This window comes from Aotus nancymaae, unplaced genomic scaffold, assembly GCF_030222135.1.
Source record: "Aotus nancymaae isolate 86718 unplaced genomic scaffold, 86718_ANA_hifiasm-v0.15.2.pri h1tg000006l, whole genome shotgun sequence".
NCBI lineage: Eukaryota > Metazoa > Chordata > Mammalia > Primates > Aotidae > Aotus > Aotus nancymaae.
Window position 1 is genome coordinate 59712183 of NW_026988417.1, and position 16932 is coordinate 59729114.

The following is a 16932-nucleotide window of genomic DNA, read 5'->3' on the forward strand; positions in this document are numbered from 1 at the left end:
GAAGTGACAGAAATACATTATTTGAGAAATTTACCTTTATTATTGATAACCATAAAATAGCTCAAATTTATTGAGCATCTACTCTGTATAAGGCACTATTATTAATTGATATTACAATTCTGTAACTGTGATATCATAATAAACTTTTTCAGAGAAGGCAAGTAAGGCTCAGAAAGGTTCAATATATTACTCGAGTTGTCTAGAGAAAATTATATAAGGAGTTAAGTTGAGAATCAAATTTATGTCTATCTGAATATTAAGGCTATTTTCCTTTCTTTCATACTGTGATGCCCATAAATTCAAAATATTTACTTTAATTTCATTTTAAATACTCACATATATTCATTTTCTGTATGTTAATACAAACTTGGGAATCACAAATGTGTCACAACTAATTATTCAACCATTGATGGCAGATCTAGTTCGGGAATTCACCTTCTGTCAATAAATATTTTTATATATGCTCATTACCCATATATGATCCAAGCAGTCTATCGTGAAAAATCTTGGATTATATTCATAAGAGGTACTTAAACTAGTTAAACCCACAGAAGCAAAAAGTAGAAAGGTAGTTTCCAGGAGCTATGGGGACAGCGAAGTGGTTGGGGGGGGTTGCTGTTCAATGAGTATAAAGTTACAGGATGCAAGATGAAAAAGTTCTAGAGATCTGCTGTACAATAGTGTGTTTGGGGCTAACAATACTGTATTGTACACTTGAAAAAAAATTAAGGGTATATATCTCAACGTGTGTGTGTATATTTTTTCTACAATGACAAAAAAATGAGGTGGTTTTCGTTTTTGTTTTTGTTTTTCAGACAAAGTCTTACTCTGTCACCCAGGCTGGAGTGCAATGGTGCGATCTCAGCTCACTGCAACTTCTGCTTCCTGAGTTAAGTGATTCTCCTGCCTCAGCCTCCGAAGTACCTATTACAGGCGTATGTCGCCATCCCTGGCTAATCTTTGTTATTTTAGTAGAGATGGGGTTTCACCATGTTGTCCAGGCTGGTCTCGAACTCCTGACCTCATGATCCACCCACGTTGGCCTCCCAAAGTCCTGGGATTACAGGTGTGAGCCACTGTACCCTGCCAGAAATGAGGTTTTTAAAATTTATTATGCGACTTTTTTGGCACTAATGTCCACTACAAATCTCCAAAAGAGAAGAGAATGTGCCCTTCCGGGTAATACAATTCTTTGCCATAAGACATCTCAAAGTTAGGTGAAGCAAATTTAGGGAATGTTGATCTAGTCCTTGTTTCTCAGAGTATGGTCTCTGACAAGCAGCACAGACATGATCTGGGAACTTACTAGAAATGTAAAATCCCAGTCCCCAATCAGATCTATTGAAACAGATTCTGCAATTTAGCAGTATCCCCAGAGACACGTTAAATTTTGTGAAACACTAAACTAGGCCACATCGCAAGACTTGCAGCTAAATGAAGGTTTATTATTTTCTTTGCATTCATACCATCTGCCTTTTTGAAACCATTAGCTCATCAATAAACACATGATACCACTTAGCGCTATCAGGGAGCATTTCATTTAGAAGCCTCATAATTCACTGGAAAATAATTGTCACTGGGTTTCTCTAAGACATATTTTTTAAGACTTATAAATGATTAAAAGTAAACTTCTGCTTATACTTATAGACCTATAGTACTATTTCAGTAAGCCATCTTATTTGCATTGTTTTCTATTTAGTATACTTATGTTTGCAGCCGTTTGATATTTCTTTTATTCTTACCCCAACAGAAACTTGGGATAACACAAATATGGTGAATCAGTTTTTAATGGCTAATGGTCAACCAGAAAATAGGATCTTGTTCTTGTAGTAGGAGTGCTTATTAAAAGGGGAAAAGAGAAAACAACAAAAATAAAAAACTATGAGACAGTTAGAACTTAGAAATGTACTCACATATTTCAATTTTATTATGGTTCTTGTTTGCTGGCTAACATGTTGGGACAAGTCCTTCGTAAAGTTAAATAATTTCAGATTTGGGAAATAAGATAAAATCAAAATCTTGTATACCTCACCTGAGACAGGGGCATGGAAATACAAAATGTCTCTATGGGTAGAAATTCCAAGCTTTCCGAAATGTCCTCTTTATTTCAGATTATTTACATTGATATAAACTTTCTCAATAGATGTTCATTTCTCAAATTGAAAACAAACTAGAATTGTTCTTACATTAGTGAAGGTGGTTAATACAGTAGTTAATTATGGTGTCAGAAATTATAGAATTTTCAGAAGAGATGAAGAATCTAAAAATGATCAAATCTGACCACTTTGATTTATTAATAATAAAAAAACTTTAAAACATAGTTTTATTTACTAACAATCTGCAACTCAGTAAAACTCTATGAACCTATTTTTATAGATGATTGAGATTTAGATTCTTTCAGAGAAAACACTTGTAAATCTCTCATTTTTAGTGTGTGTGTGTATATATATATATATATATATAAAACACCTGTATCTGCCTTAACAAAGAAAAACAAATTAATGAGATTGCTTCCATTTCTACTTCAGTTTTAAAGTTGTTTATGTGTATCATTGTTTGTAACTGGTTCGTATAATTTTATTTCTTCTTATGAAATAGAAGACATAAAATTCAAGTTTACTCATACTTGAACACTTTTCTTTTTACTTCTTAGGACTAAAGGTAAATCCAACTTGATGCACAACATCTGTAATTGTATGCTAACAGGCATCTCAAATTTAAGATGTTCACAACTGAACTACTGATTACCAAGCATAATCTTGTTCCTCTCAAAATTTCCCATAATGAAACTCTTTTCTTTGAGGTACTCAGAACAAATGATTTATAGTTATCATTGACTCCTCTCTTTTTCTCATACTTCACATCCAATTCAGAAGGTTTACTGCAATTGCCTTCAAAATATCTACGAAATCCAATCATTACCCTCTACGATGTTAGGTCATTACCCTGACCTAATCAATATGATTTGTGAACAATGTCAAGTAGCTTAGATGCCTCCCTGCTTCAACACTGGGTCCGACCATCTCTTCTTAACCCAACAGCCTTTCTGGTCCTGTTAACGTGTAAATCAAATTCTGTTCCATCTTAGCTCTAAGTCTTCAAAGTTCAGATTAAGAGCTGGTCTTTGCAGGGACCAAAGAGTCTTTACATTATAGGTTCTCCTACTACATCTTTAATTTAAATCTTTACTGAAGACTCCTCTCAATCATTGCACTGTAGCAACAATGGGCTTCTTGCTGTTTGTTGAACATTCCAGGCAAGCTCCATTAGAGCATTGCTACTCCCTCTTCCTGTAACAGACTGCCGCCAAATGTCTGTAAGGCTCAAACCTTTAATTTGTTCAAGCCTTATCTAAGTGAAATAGAAACCATTCACTCTCAACAGAAGCAACCCCTAATCTCCTTACTCAGCTTGATTTTCTCCATTTAACATTATTATCTTAAGTTATTTGTTCATTTAATTTCTGTCTCCATCACCTAAAAAGGTAAATTCTATAAAGGCAGAAACTCAGTCGGTTTAATCTCTGCTGTAGCCCCAATGATTAATAAGAATAGGCATAGATTAGGTGATCAACTACTATTTTTTGAATAAAGGAATGTTTCCGGTCAAGCATGTGGAGAATGATTAAATATGATGTTGGTTATATCTACTATTTGGGAGTTTGGATTTTGGAGTCAGAGAGAGCTGTTTTAAAATCTAGCATTTTTCCCATGCTAGTTTTATGATATTGAATAAGGTATCTTTTTAATGTTAATTTATCCCTTCTGTAAAATGAAAACAAATACTAATGTCTATAGCACAGACTTACTGTGCAGATTAAAAGAGATAACATGTAAAGAAACTAAGCTTATAAATTCTTAATACAATGTGAATAATTAATAGTGGTATATGCAAGATCTTATTTTCAAGCAATTACCTTCCTATTAATTTTAATTTTTTTCTTAAAAGCCTATAGTTTTATAGAATAACGTTTTCAAATTTAAAATATAAATTATATCATTTTAACTAGCTTAAGATGTTTACAAAGCTTCAATTTATTCATTCAATATTTTAATTTCCTTCATTTTTTAAATTACCTAATGTGTCTGGCCCTTTGCTAGACACAAAGAGGGTTATAAACCTATGCCAGTTTCAAGAAGCTTATTGCATAAGAAGAGTGATAAAACATGTGAAGATATAATTATGAAATAACATATAGCATGACAGAGTATACAGAAATGCCACTGATATTTAGACAATGACTTCTGGCTGAGAATTCATTCATTCAGAACATATATAAAGTGCTACACTTGCTGGGCTTGGATCTAGCAATACACAAGTGAGCAAAACAAAAACGCTTGCCCTTTGAAGTTTGTATTTTGAAGCTTGTACACTAATGTAGAACCGGGAAGCTTTTCTTTACTCAGCTATTCAATGTAACTGAAGGTCTACTTTATGCCAGGCAGACACTCAGGATTGAAGGAAAAATGAAGATAAATGACGCTGATCTCATAGAGGTCACATTTGAATTAAACGTGAAGGTCAAGCAGAGAGGAAAGAGGACATTTTAGAGCTGGGTGAAGTATCTCAAGGGGGCAGGACAAGAATAAGGAAGAGTTTTCCAGAAAGAAAATAGTGGAATATGGAAATGTGTATCAGGTTAAGTATGAAAGTCTATGCATCACTTGGGTTGTTTGCTTGACTGCTGATGGAGCATGACAGGAAAGCAGTGATTTGAGGGCAATGTGTATGGAGTGGACTAAAGTGGAAAAGTGACAAAATGGGAAGAGTAGTGGAAGACTGTTGAAAAAATGTTAGTTAATATATAATAAGAATCTGTATCAAGAAAATAATCTCACTAGACAGAAAAAAGTAATATATTTGAAAGAGAATTATAAATTTACATAATAAGTCAAAACTGGCAGTTTAAGTAATCAGTGTAATTGGATGTTCTATCTCTGCAGTTATAGAAATAAAGAGAAGGACAGAGATTCCTCTATTGGTTCTCTAATGCTTTGTTTAAATTCATTAATTTTACAGAACTAAGCTTATTCATACATGATTCTAGATTAAGAAATAAAACTATGACTAATCCTAATACTCAATAGATGTTCCTTTAGTTAGTTTGGATGATAATTTTCCACTGATGGGGGATGAAACCGTCAGGAACTAAGGATGCAACAATGAAAAAAACTATCATTTTTTTCCTTTTTATCTTTTTCCCGAATCTCATTAAATAGTAAAAGCTGGCACTGTGTCTATTACATTGAAGTGCCTTGCATTTCAAATGAGTCAATTAAGCCAAGACCTGTGGGGTTTTTTTACGTCATTTGTCATAAAAGCTCTTTAGAATGTATGTGTCTATTTATGATGTTTCCTGTTTCACAATAAATCACAGAAGGAATTTGAATGGGGATTCAAACTTCTGGCACGTGATAGTGGAAAGATGAAGGCTCAGGATGACACCACCCATAGGAGTGCCACTTCAGACTCCCCACCTCAGCTTCAATCAGAAAAATCACGAGATTTAGTTGCATTTATGTCTCATTATCTGTGTGCTGCAGGTTGAGAATAATTGCTGAATAAATTAGCATCAGATCAGAGAGCATGAAATTAAGGATACAAATAGAGTGAGTTGCAACATGGTAAATCAAAAACAAGTTGAAGGCTTCCTAAGTTGAACATCAAGAGCTAAATTTATAAAGGGGAAATATAGCTCCAATTCATATAGAATAAAAAGTAAAAGCAAATAAACATTGTAAGTATTTACATTTTGCTTTACATATATGTGTAGCCTTATGGTGAGTAGCATCATCAGGCAGAATATTTGATTAAGAAATTAGAAATTTAATGATCCTGGTGCAGTGGCTCACGCCTGTAACCCCAACACATTGGGAGGGTGAGGCAGGTGGATCATGAGGTCAGGAGTTTGAGAACAGCCTGGAAAAGAGACCAGCCTGGCCAATATGGTGAAACCCTATCTCTACTAAAAATACAAAAATTAGCCAGGTGTGGTGGCAGATGCCTGTAATCACAGTTACTTGGGAGGCTGAGGCAGGCAAATTGCTCGAACCTGGGAAGAGGAGTTTGCAATGAGCGGAGATGACGCCATTGCACTCCAGCCTAGGCAACAGAGCAAGACTCCAACTCAAAAAAACAAAAACAAAACAAAAACAAAAAAACAAGGAAATTAGAAATTTAAAACTGCCTTTCTAACCACAGTAACAGTTTTTAGACTAGAATTCACAGAATCTAGATATGATCATTTGTTGATATTGACACTAGTTTCTAAAAAATGCATATACAATATATGAGAAATTTGTTTGTATTAGCCTAAGAGGTTGTCTTAATTTAATCTCAGTTAGGACCGTTCAAATAAACAAGTTTTGTAATAAATCAAAGGTCTTTACCAAAAGCATAGGTAACAAAAGCCAAAATAGACAAATCGGATCTAGTTAATCTCCAGAGCTTCTACACAGCAAAAGAAACAATCATTAGAGTGAACTGGCAACCAACAGAATGCAAAAAAATTTTTACAATCTACCCATCTGACAAAGGGCTAATATCCAGAATCTACAAAGAACTAAAACAGATTTACAAGAAGAAAACAAACAAACCCATTCAAAAGTGGGCAAAGGACATGAACAGATACTTTTCAAAAGAAGACATATATGAGGCCAACAAATATATGAAAAAATGCTCATCATCACTGGTCAGTAGAGAAATGCAAATCAAAATCACATTGAGATACCATCTCATGCCAGTTAGAATGGCGATCATTTAAAAATCTGGAGACAACAGATGCTGGAGAGGATGCAGAGAAATAGAAACACTTTTACACTGTTGGTGGGAGTGTAAATTAGTTTAGCCATTGTGGAAGACAGTATGGCCATTCCTTAAGGACCTAGAAACGGAAATTCCATTTGACCTAGAAATCCCATTACTCGGTATATATCCAAAGGATTATAAGTCGTTCTATTATAAAGACACATGCATACGTATGTTCATTTCGGCACTGTTTACAATAGCAAAGACCTGGAACCAACTCAAATGCCTATTTATGATAGATTGGACAAGGAAAATGTGGCACATATGCACCATGAAATACTATGCAACCATAAAAAATGATGAGTTTGTGTCCTTTATAGGGACATGGATGAGTCTGGAAACCATCATTCTCAGAAAACTGACACAAGAACAGAAAATCAAACACTGCATGTTCTCACTCATAGGTGGGTGTTGAACAATGAGAACATATGGACACAGGGAGGGGAGCATCACACACTGGGGTCTGTTAGGGGGGACTAGGGGAGGGACAGTGGGGAGTAGGGAGGTTGGGGAGGGATAACATGGGGAGAAATGCCAGATATAGGTGACAGGGGGATGGAGGCAGCAAACCACATTGTCATGTATGTACCTATGCAACAATCCTGCATGTTCTTTACATGTACCTCAGTACCTAAAGTGCAATTATATATATATATAAGAATTTATGCAAAATTAAAAAAAAAATGTTTCCATTAATATTTAGTATATGATTTTTGTCTTCAAGAAACATACTTTTTTTAGCTAGAAAGCTGAAAAATATAAACAAAAGAGACAAAATTTAGTGGAAGGTTTGAATAAGACTTTTATACAAAATGAAGAAATGTTATAGACTTACAAAAATTATCACGCAGGCACAGTGTTCAAAGAAGAAATTACTTCAGGGCAAAGTGGTAAGGGATTGTTTCACAGAGTTGGTAGACTTTAAATAAGGTTTCAAAGGACTTGAAAAAGTAGTGAACATGAGGGTGTAAATTTCAGAGAAAGAGGCAATGAAGGCAGGGCAAAATATGAGGTATTTTAAAAGCATAAAATGCATACGCAGAAGTTCAGAGCATAAGAAGAGAGATAAGTGGAAAAGTAGTAACTATGTACTAAATAAGTACTTACTTTGTGCCGTGGCCATTCTAAACTTCATCTATATTAATTCAAGTCATCTTCACAATAATGCTATAAGGTATTCTCACCCCATAGCATTAATGTGGAAACTAAGGTTCTGAATGTTTATGATGTGCAAAACCACGTAATTGTTTATGTTAGAACCAAAATTCAAATCAAGTCACTAGATGCATAGTCCATGTTCTTGACTATTAGGTAACATGGTCTTCCATGATAATAACAGTAATCTCACATTGTTCTAAATATTACAATTTAGCTTATTATGAAAGGTAGATTGACTGCCTATGGAGTTTGCATTCACCATGGGGTAATGAGAAGTCATAGTGAGAGTTTATTTTCAGAAAGTTAAATTTGGCAGCCATGTGAATGAGATGACAAAGACGGAAATTATCAAATATTTGCTTAGTATTATTACTGGTATCATTATTAAGAACTATGTTTTATATTAGATAATACCATTTCTGCATAGCAAATAAGTTTACGGAATCTTTGTTCTGATTCTCGCTCCTATAGTATCTAGCACCACTTACTATCACAGACATTTTTCATGGTTCTTCTCCTCAGATAGAATACAGTCACATTCAAATTCTGATTTTATTTTATGGCATCTGTGACCATATTTTTATATCATATTCTTATTCCACATATTCCCACACATCCATTAAAGAATATCCTTGTTATAAAACATTTTTGCTTTATTTCATTCAAAAACTGTTTTTTCTTCTGTCTGCCTCTCTCTTGATCCTGCCTCTTGCCTTCCTTTAGCAATTCACACTTTTCTGATAAGACCTCAGCATTGTCTTTTTGCTCCAGAAATGCCCTGTATGGGCTGCCATCAAGTAAAGATTAATGTGTGAGTATATACTCAACTGGAGGAAGAAACGCATCTAAGGTTCGAAGAAACCCACATTCGTAGGTTATTTTATTCTTTTCCTACATTCCTCTCTGAGCATCTTCCTGGAGATGTAGATCTCTTTAAGATATGGATTTTGGTCTAAGTGATGTGTAGGGTGTAAGGGATAAAGGAAGGAATCAGAACACATAGGAACAGTAAAGAAATAATGGATACAAAGAAAATAAAGACCCCTCAGTTATGTGCCACAAAAATACATTATTTGGTGACTGAAAATGATTTAAAATATTTTTATTGCAAGTCTCACCACACGAACACATTTACAAAACATTAAAACAAATTAAAAGAGATGTAAAATTCCACATATCTTTGAGAAAAAAAATGAGATTTGGTTTAACAACAACAAAAAATCATGACAAGGAACTTTTCCTGTCTTCTGTGGCTGTTACTTTCCCTAGAGCTATTAACATATCTTTTAAAAAAAGAATAAACAAAATGAAACTGGCTATAAAAATCTGCTTAAAAGGTGGCATTACTATGGTTATAGCAATCCTATTAATGTCAAACTTCAATGCCTCAATCAAAACTTTGAAGTTAATATTTCATTAGGATAAAAAGTAAAAGAGCCAATAGTCAAAAAAAAAGTTGATATCTTTACTGCTTCTTTTATCTGGATACATTTTTGTCTGGCATTGAATTCATAGCAAATGGGTTAAACTATATATTTTAAAGAATAAATAAAAATTCAAGTTCATTGAAGATTAATTTTAACAAAAATCCACTAAAATACAGGCTAAACACTAATATTAGAGAAATTAGAATATTATAATCTCGATTTCTCTTTACCCTAAAATTAATAATATTCTAGACAGATATTGATGATATGCACACACACGTAAAATTTGCCATCATACTTACTTTTGGTCACAACACCTTCTAAATGGATGATGTTAGGATGATCAAACTGTCCCATGATACTTGCTTCACCTAGGAAATCTCTGCGTTGCTTATCAGTATAGCCTACTTTAAGGGTTTTGATAGCCACAGGTAATTCTCTTTTTCCTGGTAGTTTCAAACGTCCACTACAAACTTCACCGAATTCACCTTGTGATAAAGATGAAAAATTGCAAAAACTCATTTGAAGTTCTTAGTCTAATAAGAGTTGAATGAACTCCTAGACTACTAAGGTTTAGACAAAACAGAGTCAGAAAAGGGCAGTCTACACTACATTACCAATGTTCATGAAAATAAATAGTACATTGGGATAAACCATAACAGATGATCATAAAACACTTTACGGGCTATTAGCTTTCTCTGTCTTACCTACAAAAACCTTTTAAAAAGTTAGAACGAAATTAAAAGCAACTAGTTAAAAATCACTTTGTCTTCTTTTTCTGTATACTGTAGTAGTAATGAGAAGAGTCAACCAGGTTATAGACAGAAAAAAAAGAAACAATTTTAAGGCAGATATGAACTGAATTATATAGATGCTTTTGGGTATTACAAATTCACTATATATGTATATGCACATATATATATATATAATAGTAAAACATTATATATTTAAAATATATTTTTGCTGTTTTTTAATTTCATAAACCGGATATTTGCTGGTTTAAGCATGAGTTACACAGAAGGTTGCATTACAATGTGATCAATTACATACCACTTTGAATGCAAGCCAATTACAAAATCTTACAAAAGATTAAAAACCTTCTCTGTTAGATCAGGACACTAATATATTTCATTCTAGAATACAAACAAAAGTTAAAAGTCAAAGTTAAACCCATTGTCATACCTGCTCCAATAACTCTCTCAATGGTGATACATGATGCCTCTATCTCTTTGGCAAATTCATGGACAGCTTGATTGGGATCCTCATAGGTATGTGGATCAATATAAGTTCTTACCCCTGGCAGTTTAACTGTAAAAATAAATTAGCATTAAAATACAGGTAGTTGTGATGGATGAGCAAAACTAAAAACTTTATTAGCATGCAAGTATGACTTAAATCTGTAATTCCTAGAAGTGGCCAAACTGCAAAAAACAGTCCTCTCCTGAATTATAGTTGTTTTGTACAACTATATCACTTTTATAATTTTAGAAATCTGTTTGCAGGTACAATAAATGCATATGTGATGACATATCTGAGAAATTATGCCTCTCAATTATAATACTTAGAGAGTCTCTGAGACAAATTAAGACAATGTTATTCACTGAACTGGACAATAAAATACTAATGATTAATTTGCTGGTTTCTTATTCTATATTTCATACAGATGATATTCTATATAATCACAGATTATTAAGTTTAATTTTATAAAAAATAATTTCGAGTAACTTTTCTGGGGGTATGGTGCAGAAAGGCTGACATATAAGTCAAAAGAATGTATTCTGCTTCTCACTGTACTCCTGTCACTGCATGACATTAGACAAGACTTACATTCTATGAGTTTCAGTTTTATCACCCTTAAAGGCTACTAATATTGCCTCAATCAAAGTTTTTGAAAATGAATAATATTAAATATTATAGGATTAGGAAATGAACTCAATGCTTTGTAGCATGAGTTATGGCTTTAATGATTTTGACATGTAAGATGGCAGAGTGACAAAAACAAAATAAATTTACTTGTCACTAACTTGGCAAATCAACTAACATTGTGCCATTTAAGGAAAAATAATAAAATTCAACTCATTTTTTCTAATTGTTAAAACTCTTTACTAAAACATGATTTTCTGCATTATTTTTTAAAGCATGGTCTTTTCAAGTCATTTGAACCAAGATTGCTGCTACAGAACCTAGTCAGGTAAATTCCCACTAAAATACTAGAAGAAGAAACAAAAACCTGAGAAATTTTATTTATTTAACCTGGTGATGCTACTTAATGATAGATTTCTACCCACTGTATTGATTGGAATTAGAATTTGCCAAGAAATTTGATTTCAACTATTATAGCTCTTTATATTAAGCAAAAAGTTTTATTTTGATTTTAACAAAAGTGTTCTTTAAATAATTGAATAAAGCATTAAGCTATTGCCTAAAGCCTGCCAGAAACACCCAAGCCCATATTCTTTAAAGGAATGTAATAAAAGAACATTTACTTTAAAAAAAGTATTTTGCTCAGTTATTATAAATCTTCTAAGCCTGAAAAGAAACTTAAATAACAATAAAGTGTCCCTTATTTTATTCTGTTTTACTTTTTACGATTTGCTTACTGTGCCCATTATGAAAATGCATCTTTTCCTCTTCTGGATCTTGTTTTGCTTTGCTGTAGCCACACCGCCTGCAACAAAGTAAACTAGAATTAACCACATCTGAAAGTGGTGAATCAATCATCTCAAGCCCAGAGGCATGAAGCAAAATTGAAATTATTGCAACCCTAAACTGATTTTCATACTAGTAGTTTGCAATGATGCCAATACTCTTTTTTTTTTTTTGGAAGAGACCTATGTCCCTAGCCAGTATTCCCCACTTAGCAAACAATCCTGCCTAGGTTTCACTGAGAAGTCTGAAGCCATCTAAACCTGTTTTTAAACTTCCTTCACCAAATACCAGACACCAGATATTGTTGTTCTCTTTTCCTCTTTTACTTTATTTTATTTTCCTTTTTTGGGAGCTCGAAGTCCACTGCTCTTTCTGAATAAACAGCCCAAAAATGTGCCTCTGATATAATGGTTCCTCGCCTTCAGCACCCTGCACGATAGGTTTTTTACTTTTGTTTTTCTCTCTACTGTTTTGGAGTCCTCAGTTGCTCCACTGGCTGTTTTCCACTCATATCCACTCAGAAAACTATGAAATTCACCACAACTTGCAAAGCCTCTCAGCTTCCCTTTTCAAAGTTTTGTCTCTTTTCATTTTTCTCAATTACCCACAAATTTGCAAGTCCTTGCAAATTTCTCTTATTACTGGAAAAATCTGTCCTCCTAAGATTCACAAACCTGCAAATAATATCCTAGTTTTTCATTATTCTTGATAAATTGAAATCCCTAACTACTTTTCTGATGCTTTTTGCTCCTCTCTACATTTATGTATGGATATTTTCATAGGTCCTCCACGTAAACTTCTCTGGCTCTCCCCTCTCAATCCATCCATTTCTATCAACTTAATTAATAGATCTATCTCACTGGTTTAATTTCTTTTGAGAGTTATGTTCTTATTCCTGATAGATTTATTTTATAGGGGTATTCTACCAACATTCAAACTCAATGGACCTGAAAATGAAATCAGAGTGTTTTTCTTTACTTCTTTCAACCATGGTCTGCCTTCTTTTCCTGTTAACTCCAGTATGGCCTTGGTCCCTTAAAAACAAAGCCTTATCGTGTGTCCTTCACAACAAATTAGTGCCAAATCCCAGGGACTATGACCCATCTCTTTCTTTTCATTAGCTCTAACATTTCCTCAATTAAGTCATTATTTTTCCTCCACATTACTATAAGTGCCTTCAAAATGATGCTCCTCCACTCTATAACTCCTTTTCTGAACTATACTAGACATGGCTATAGCCAAATTACGGTATATAAGATACTTTTCTACTGCATTAGCTATCTACTGCAGAATATTTAATGAAATAATAAGAAAAAGTTTCCTAAATGTAGCCCTAACACACATCCCCTGCATCAACTCCAACCGTTCATCTTCTCGTGTACTAAATTTTCTCCTGAAATCTCCAGGGTATTTCTCCATGCTTCCACACATTTGCACATATTGGTTCCTCTACTCAAGACTTTCTTCCTAACAATTTCCAACGGTCAAAGTTCAGTTCCATTTTTGCCTTCTTTACATTTTCCCAATACTCAGACTTAACGTAATATTTTGCCTTGGAATATAATAGCTTTCTACTGATTTCCACTCTACAATGCAGCATAATCATTTGAATATGCTTGTTGGCTTCCTTACTTTTTAACTCCTCAAATGACAGCAATTCGCATTCATCTATAAATTCTTGCAGTGACCTAGCACCTAAGAGTTGGCACTAAAAATATTTGTCACATTGATGAATGAATAAATGAATGAGAGAATGATATTTTGATTATGTCTACACAATGACACGTGTTTGAAGAAGGAATGTGCTGAATGAACACTGAATTGATGATTAAGCATACAACATTAAACAACTGGCTAAAATGAAAATATTTAAATTATTTTTAGTGAAACTCTAAAGAAGTGATTTTACTATTCATAAGCTCCCAACACAAATTCAGTTTATTAAAAACAAAATTTCCATTGATTTATAGATTAAGAAAATACTGCCAAATGACAGACTGACAAAATATTTCCATTACAAAATTGGTTGAGAAATACTCTGTGACGTAAATGAAGTGTCTATTAGACATGTACTAACAGAGGCTATTCTTTGATGACATATTCTAAGGTATATTTAAAATAGATGTATATTTTGATGTAAAGTGAATCTATTTTACTGTCATTTTCCAGTGTGTAACTACATATATATTACAAAATTGGCCAACACAATCCATCTTAAGTCATTTTTTTTTGAAAAATACAGTTACCTTTATCACGTTAAGAAACTGGCAATGTATTAGTAAATTAACACTAGTAAATTTTCAGTAAACTTGAAGTAATATTCTTAATACATATAATATTCTTGAGTGAGGAAAAATGCACAACAGGGATCTCATGGCATCAAATTTTATTCATAACACTTAGAGACAGTTGTCTTTCCAGGGTCTTTAAGCCATCTCAAATAGCCTCACTAAAGTGAAAGAAAGGGAAGAAACAAATACATTAAACTATACTGAGATTGTATTTGGTCTATTCAAGCTATTTTTTAAGTTATTTTAACACATTGTTCATAATTTTGCTAAATATAAAATTATTCTTTTAGTCTTTATATATGTGCCTCTAGAGAGAACAGTTGTTAATATTTCTTTTTAATAATGTTCTAAATACAATAGTGTAAAATCATCCAGAGTTTTCTGTTATTTAAATAATACTGACAAAAACAACTTTGTTAGAGGAATTCTACAGAGACTTTAAAGCTATACATGTTCTTAAAATTTGTGTCATAAAACAAACATCCATTCATCCACCTTCAACTCTCCCACCTTCAACAAAACAAATACGCTTTCAAAATCGTATCCTCAAATAGCCTTTATCATTAAATAAGCCTCATGGATATTTAAATTGCATGTAAATTCCTTGTATGAAAATGAAAATAAAACTTTGGATCTCATAAAAAAAAAATCTCGGGAATACCTTAGTGAGGAGCAGTTAACATTGCATTACCTAGGGTGAGAGTCAGGAGGGCAATAGAAGGGAGTTATTTTTGACTATGGGCATCTCTGGAGCTCTATAACATATACAGCTGCATGTCACATTAACATATAAAATTAAGTTCTGGAACCCCCCGAAGCATCATTAAAACAAACCTCAACAAGAAGCAGCAAGTAAAAGTGCAGCTGGCAGAGACTGGCACTCAGGCAGCTCACTGAAAAAGCATTGCAGGAAGCCTGTTCATTCAGTATCACGTTCTGTACCTGCTCCAGATGCATAATTTCAACTAATCAGAATAACAGTCAACAAACATGTCATTCTTTATGTAAATTGTGCCTCCTACTTTCTGGAAATTATGTCTTTTTTTCTGAATGGAAAATAAATATATATATATATTTTATTTTGCTTGATATCACAATTTTAATGAACTTTGAATTTATACTAAAAATATCTGTAGCATCTGTATTTAGAGGAATCACATCTTCTAATCATTTAAAATTGTGTTATTTTAGAAAACAATGTGGTCTTGTTCTTTAGTAATACAGATTGGCAGGAGAAATTATTTGTAGGCATAATTCATATTCATTAATTAATATTTATTTAAAAGTTCTAGAGAGATGATAGATATATAAATATAGCACTGACCTCATTAGTTATTTAGAAATCAATCCATTTCTCTCCCATATCTTTTCCAAGGATTTGGATAACACATTCCTGATAATATTAATGCTGATCTTAAAAGTTTGTTTGCCATCAAAATATTTAATTTTGAATATTAAAAAATTTTGTAATACATGAAATTAAAAAATTATGAAGAGATGGAGAGCCAATGAATAACCTAGTTCTTGAGTATAAATTTGGGATGTGGTAATGAATTTGGGATATGAATGTCAAGAATTCCAGAGTACCAAGTAATTTACACAGCAGTACATTACTAAATGGCACTCTTGTGACTAATGAGGAAATATAAATGAATAGAACAGCCAAAAGAGAGTATCAGGAGTTTGAGACCAGCATGGCCAAGTGGTGAAACACCATCTCTACTTAAAATACAAAAATTAGCTGGGCACAGTAGCAGGTACCTGTAATCCCAGATACTTGAGAGGCTGAGGCAGGAGAATTGCTTGAACCCGGGAGGCAGAGCTTGCAGTGAGCTGAGATTGTGCCACTGCACTCTAGCCTCAGTGACAGAGCAAGACTCCACCTCAAAAAAAAAAAAAAAAAAAAAGAATAAAAAGACGTAAATCCTTGCAAAACAATAGCCTCCACACTATCAGATCTTTCCATTGCTTTAGCCTACAGAAACATACAGTAAATATTTTTTCACCTTAATCTAAATTTTGTAGGTGGCATGCAATAGGGGAAGAAGTGGTTTTGCACTTTATTTATTTAAAAAAGTAAGCATATGCAGCGCTTAGCTCAGAAATGGATACTCCTGTATTGTTCCTCTATTTTTCAGATTGATTAAGAAATGCTTTTCCTATACCTTAAAGCAAAAATATTCAAAAGGCAACAACCTACAGTGAACATTAATATCTATATGAGATGAGAGAAAATAAAAACTCTTAGCCTCGTTTAAAGCCACATTTCTTCACCTATGCACACTCCCTTGTTCTGACATAACAAGGACCTCAACCATTGCATAATGTTGTATATAAAGAATTTTACTGCTGGAAACCTGAAAGGAATAACACTGGTTTTTAGAAAATACTTTGAATTTTTCACTTTGAGATTTTCTCCAACTAGACAAAGGTGGGTTTAATAAAAGCTAAGCTAACTTATCCTCATTAAAAAAAAAGGATAAGAACATGAAGTTATTAATGTATCGAATAAAGACTGAACATAGATTAAATTTTGTTTTATGAGCCAGTATTCTTCAATAAGAATGCAAATGAATATGTAGTAAAACAGGTCATTGGAT

The 16932-nt window shown here is 33.2% G+C and overlaps 1 protein-coding gene across 8 annotated transcripts in view; it reads right to left on the reverse strand.

Moving 5' to 3' along the window:
- EPHA5 (EPH receptor A5) overlaps positions 1–16932 on the reverse strand; it is a 343436-nt gene that overhangs the window by 36266 nt on the left and 290238 nt on the right. For all 8 annotated transcript variants that reach the window (XM_064367513.1, XM_021666284.2, XM_064367510.1 and 5 more), the window contains 3 exons: positions 11993–12060; positions 10575–10700; positions 9695–9880 (listed from right to left, as the gene is read on the reverse strand). In XM_064367513.1, coding sequence (XP_064223583.1) covers positions 9695–9880; positions 10575–10700; positions 11993–12060 — 380 coding nt within the window. The remainder of the gene's footprint in view (positions 1–9694; positions 9881–10574; positions 10701–11992; positions 12061–16932) is intronic.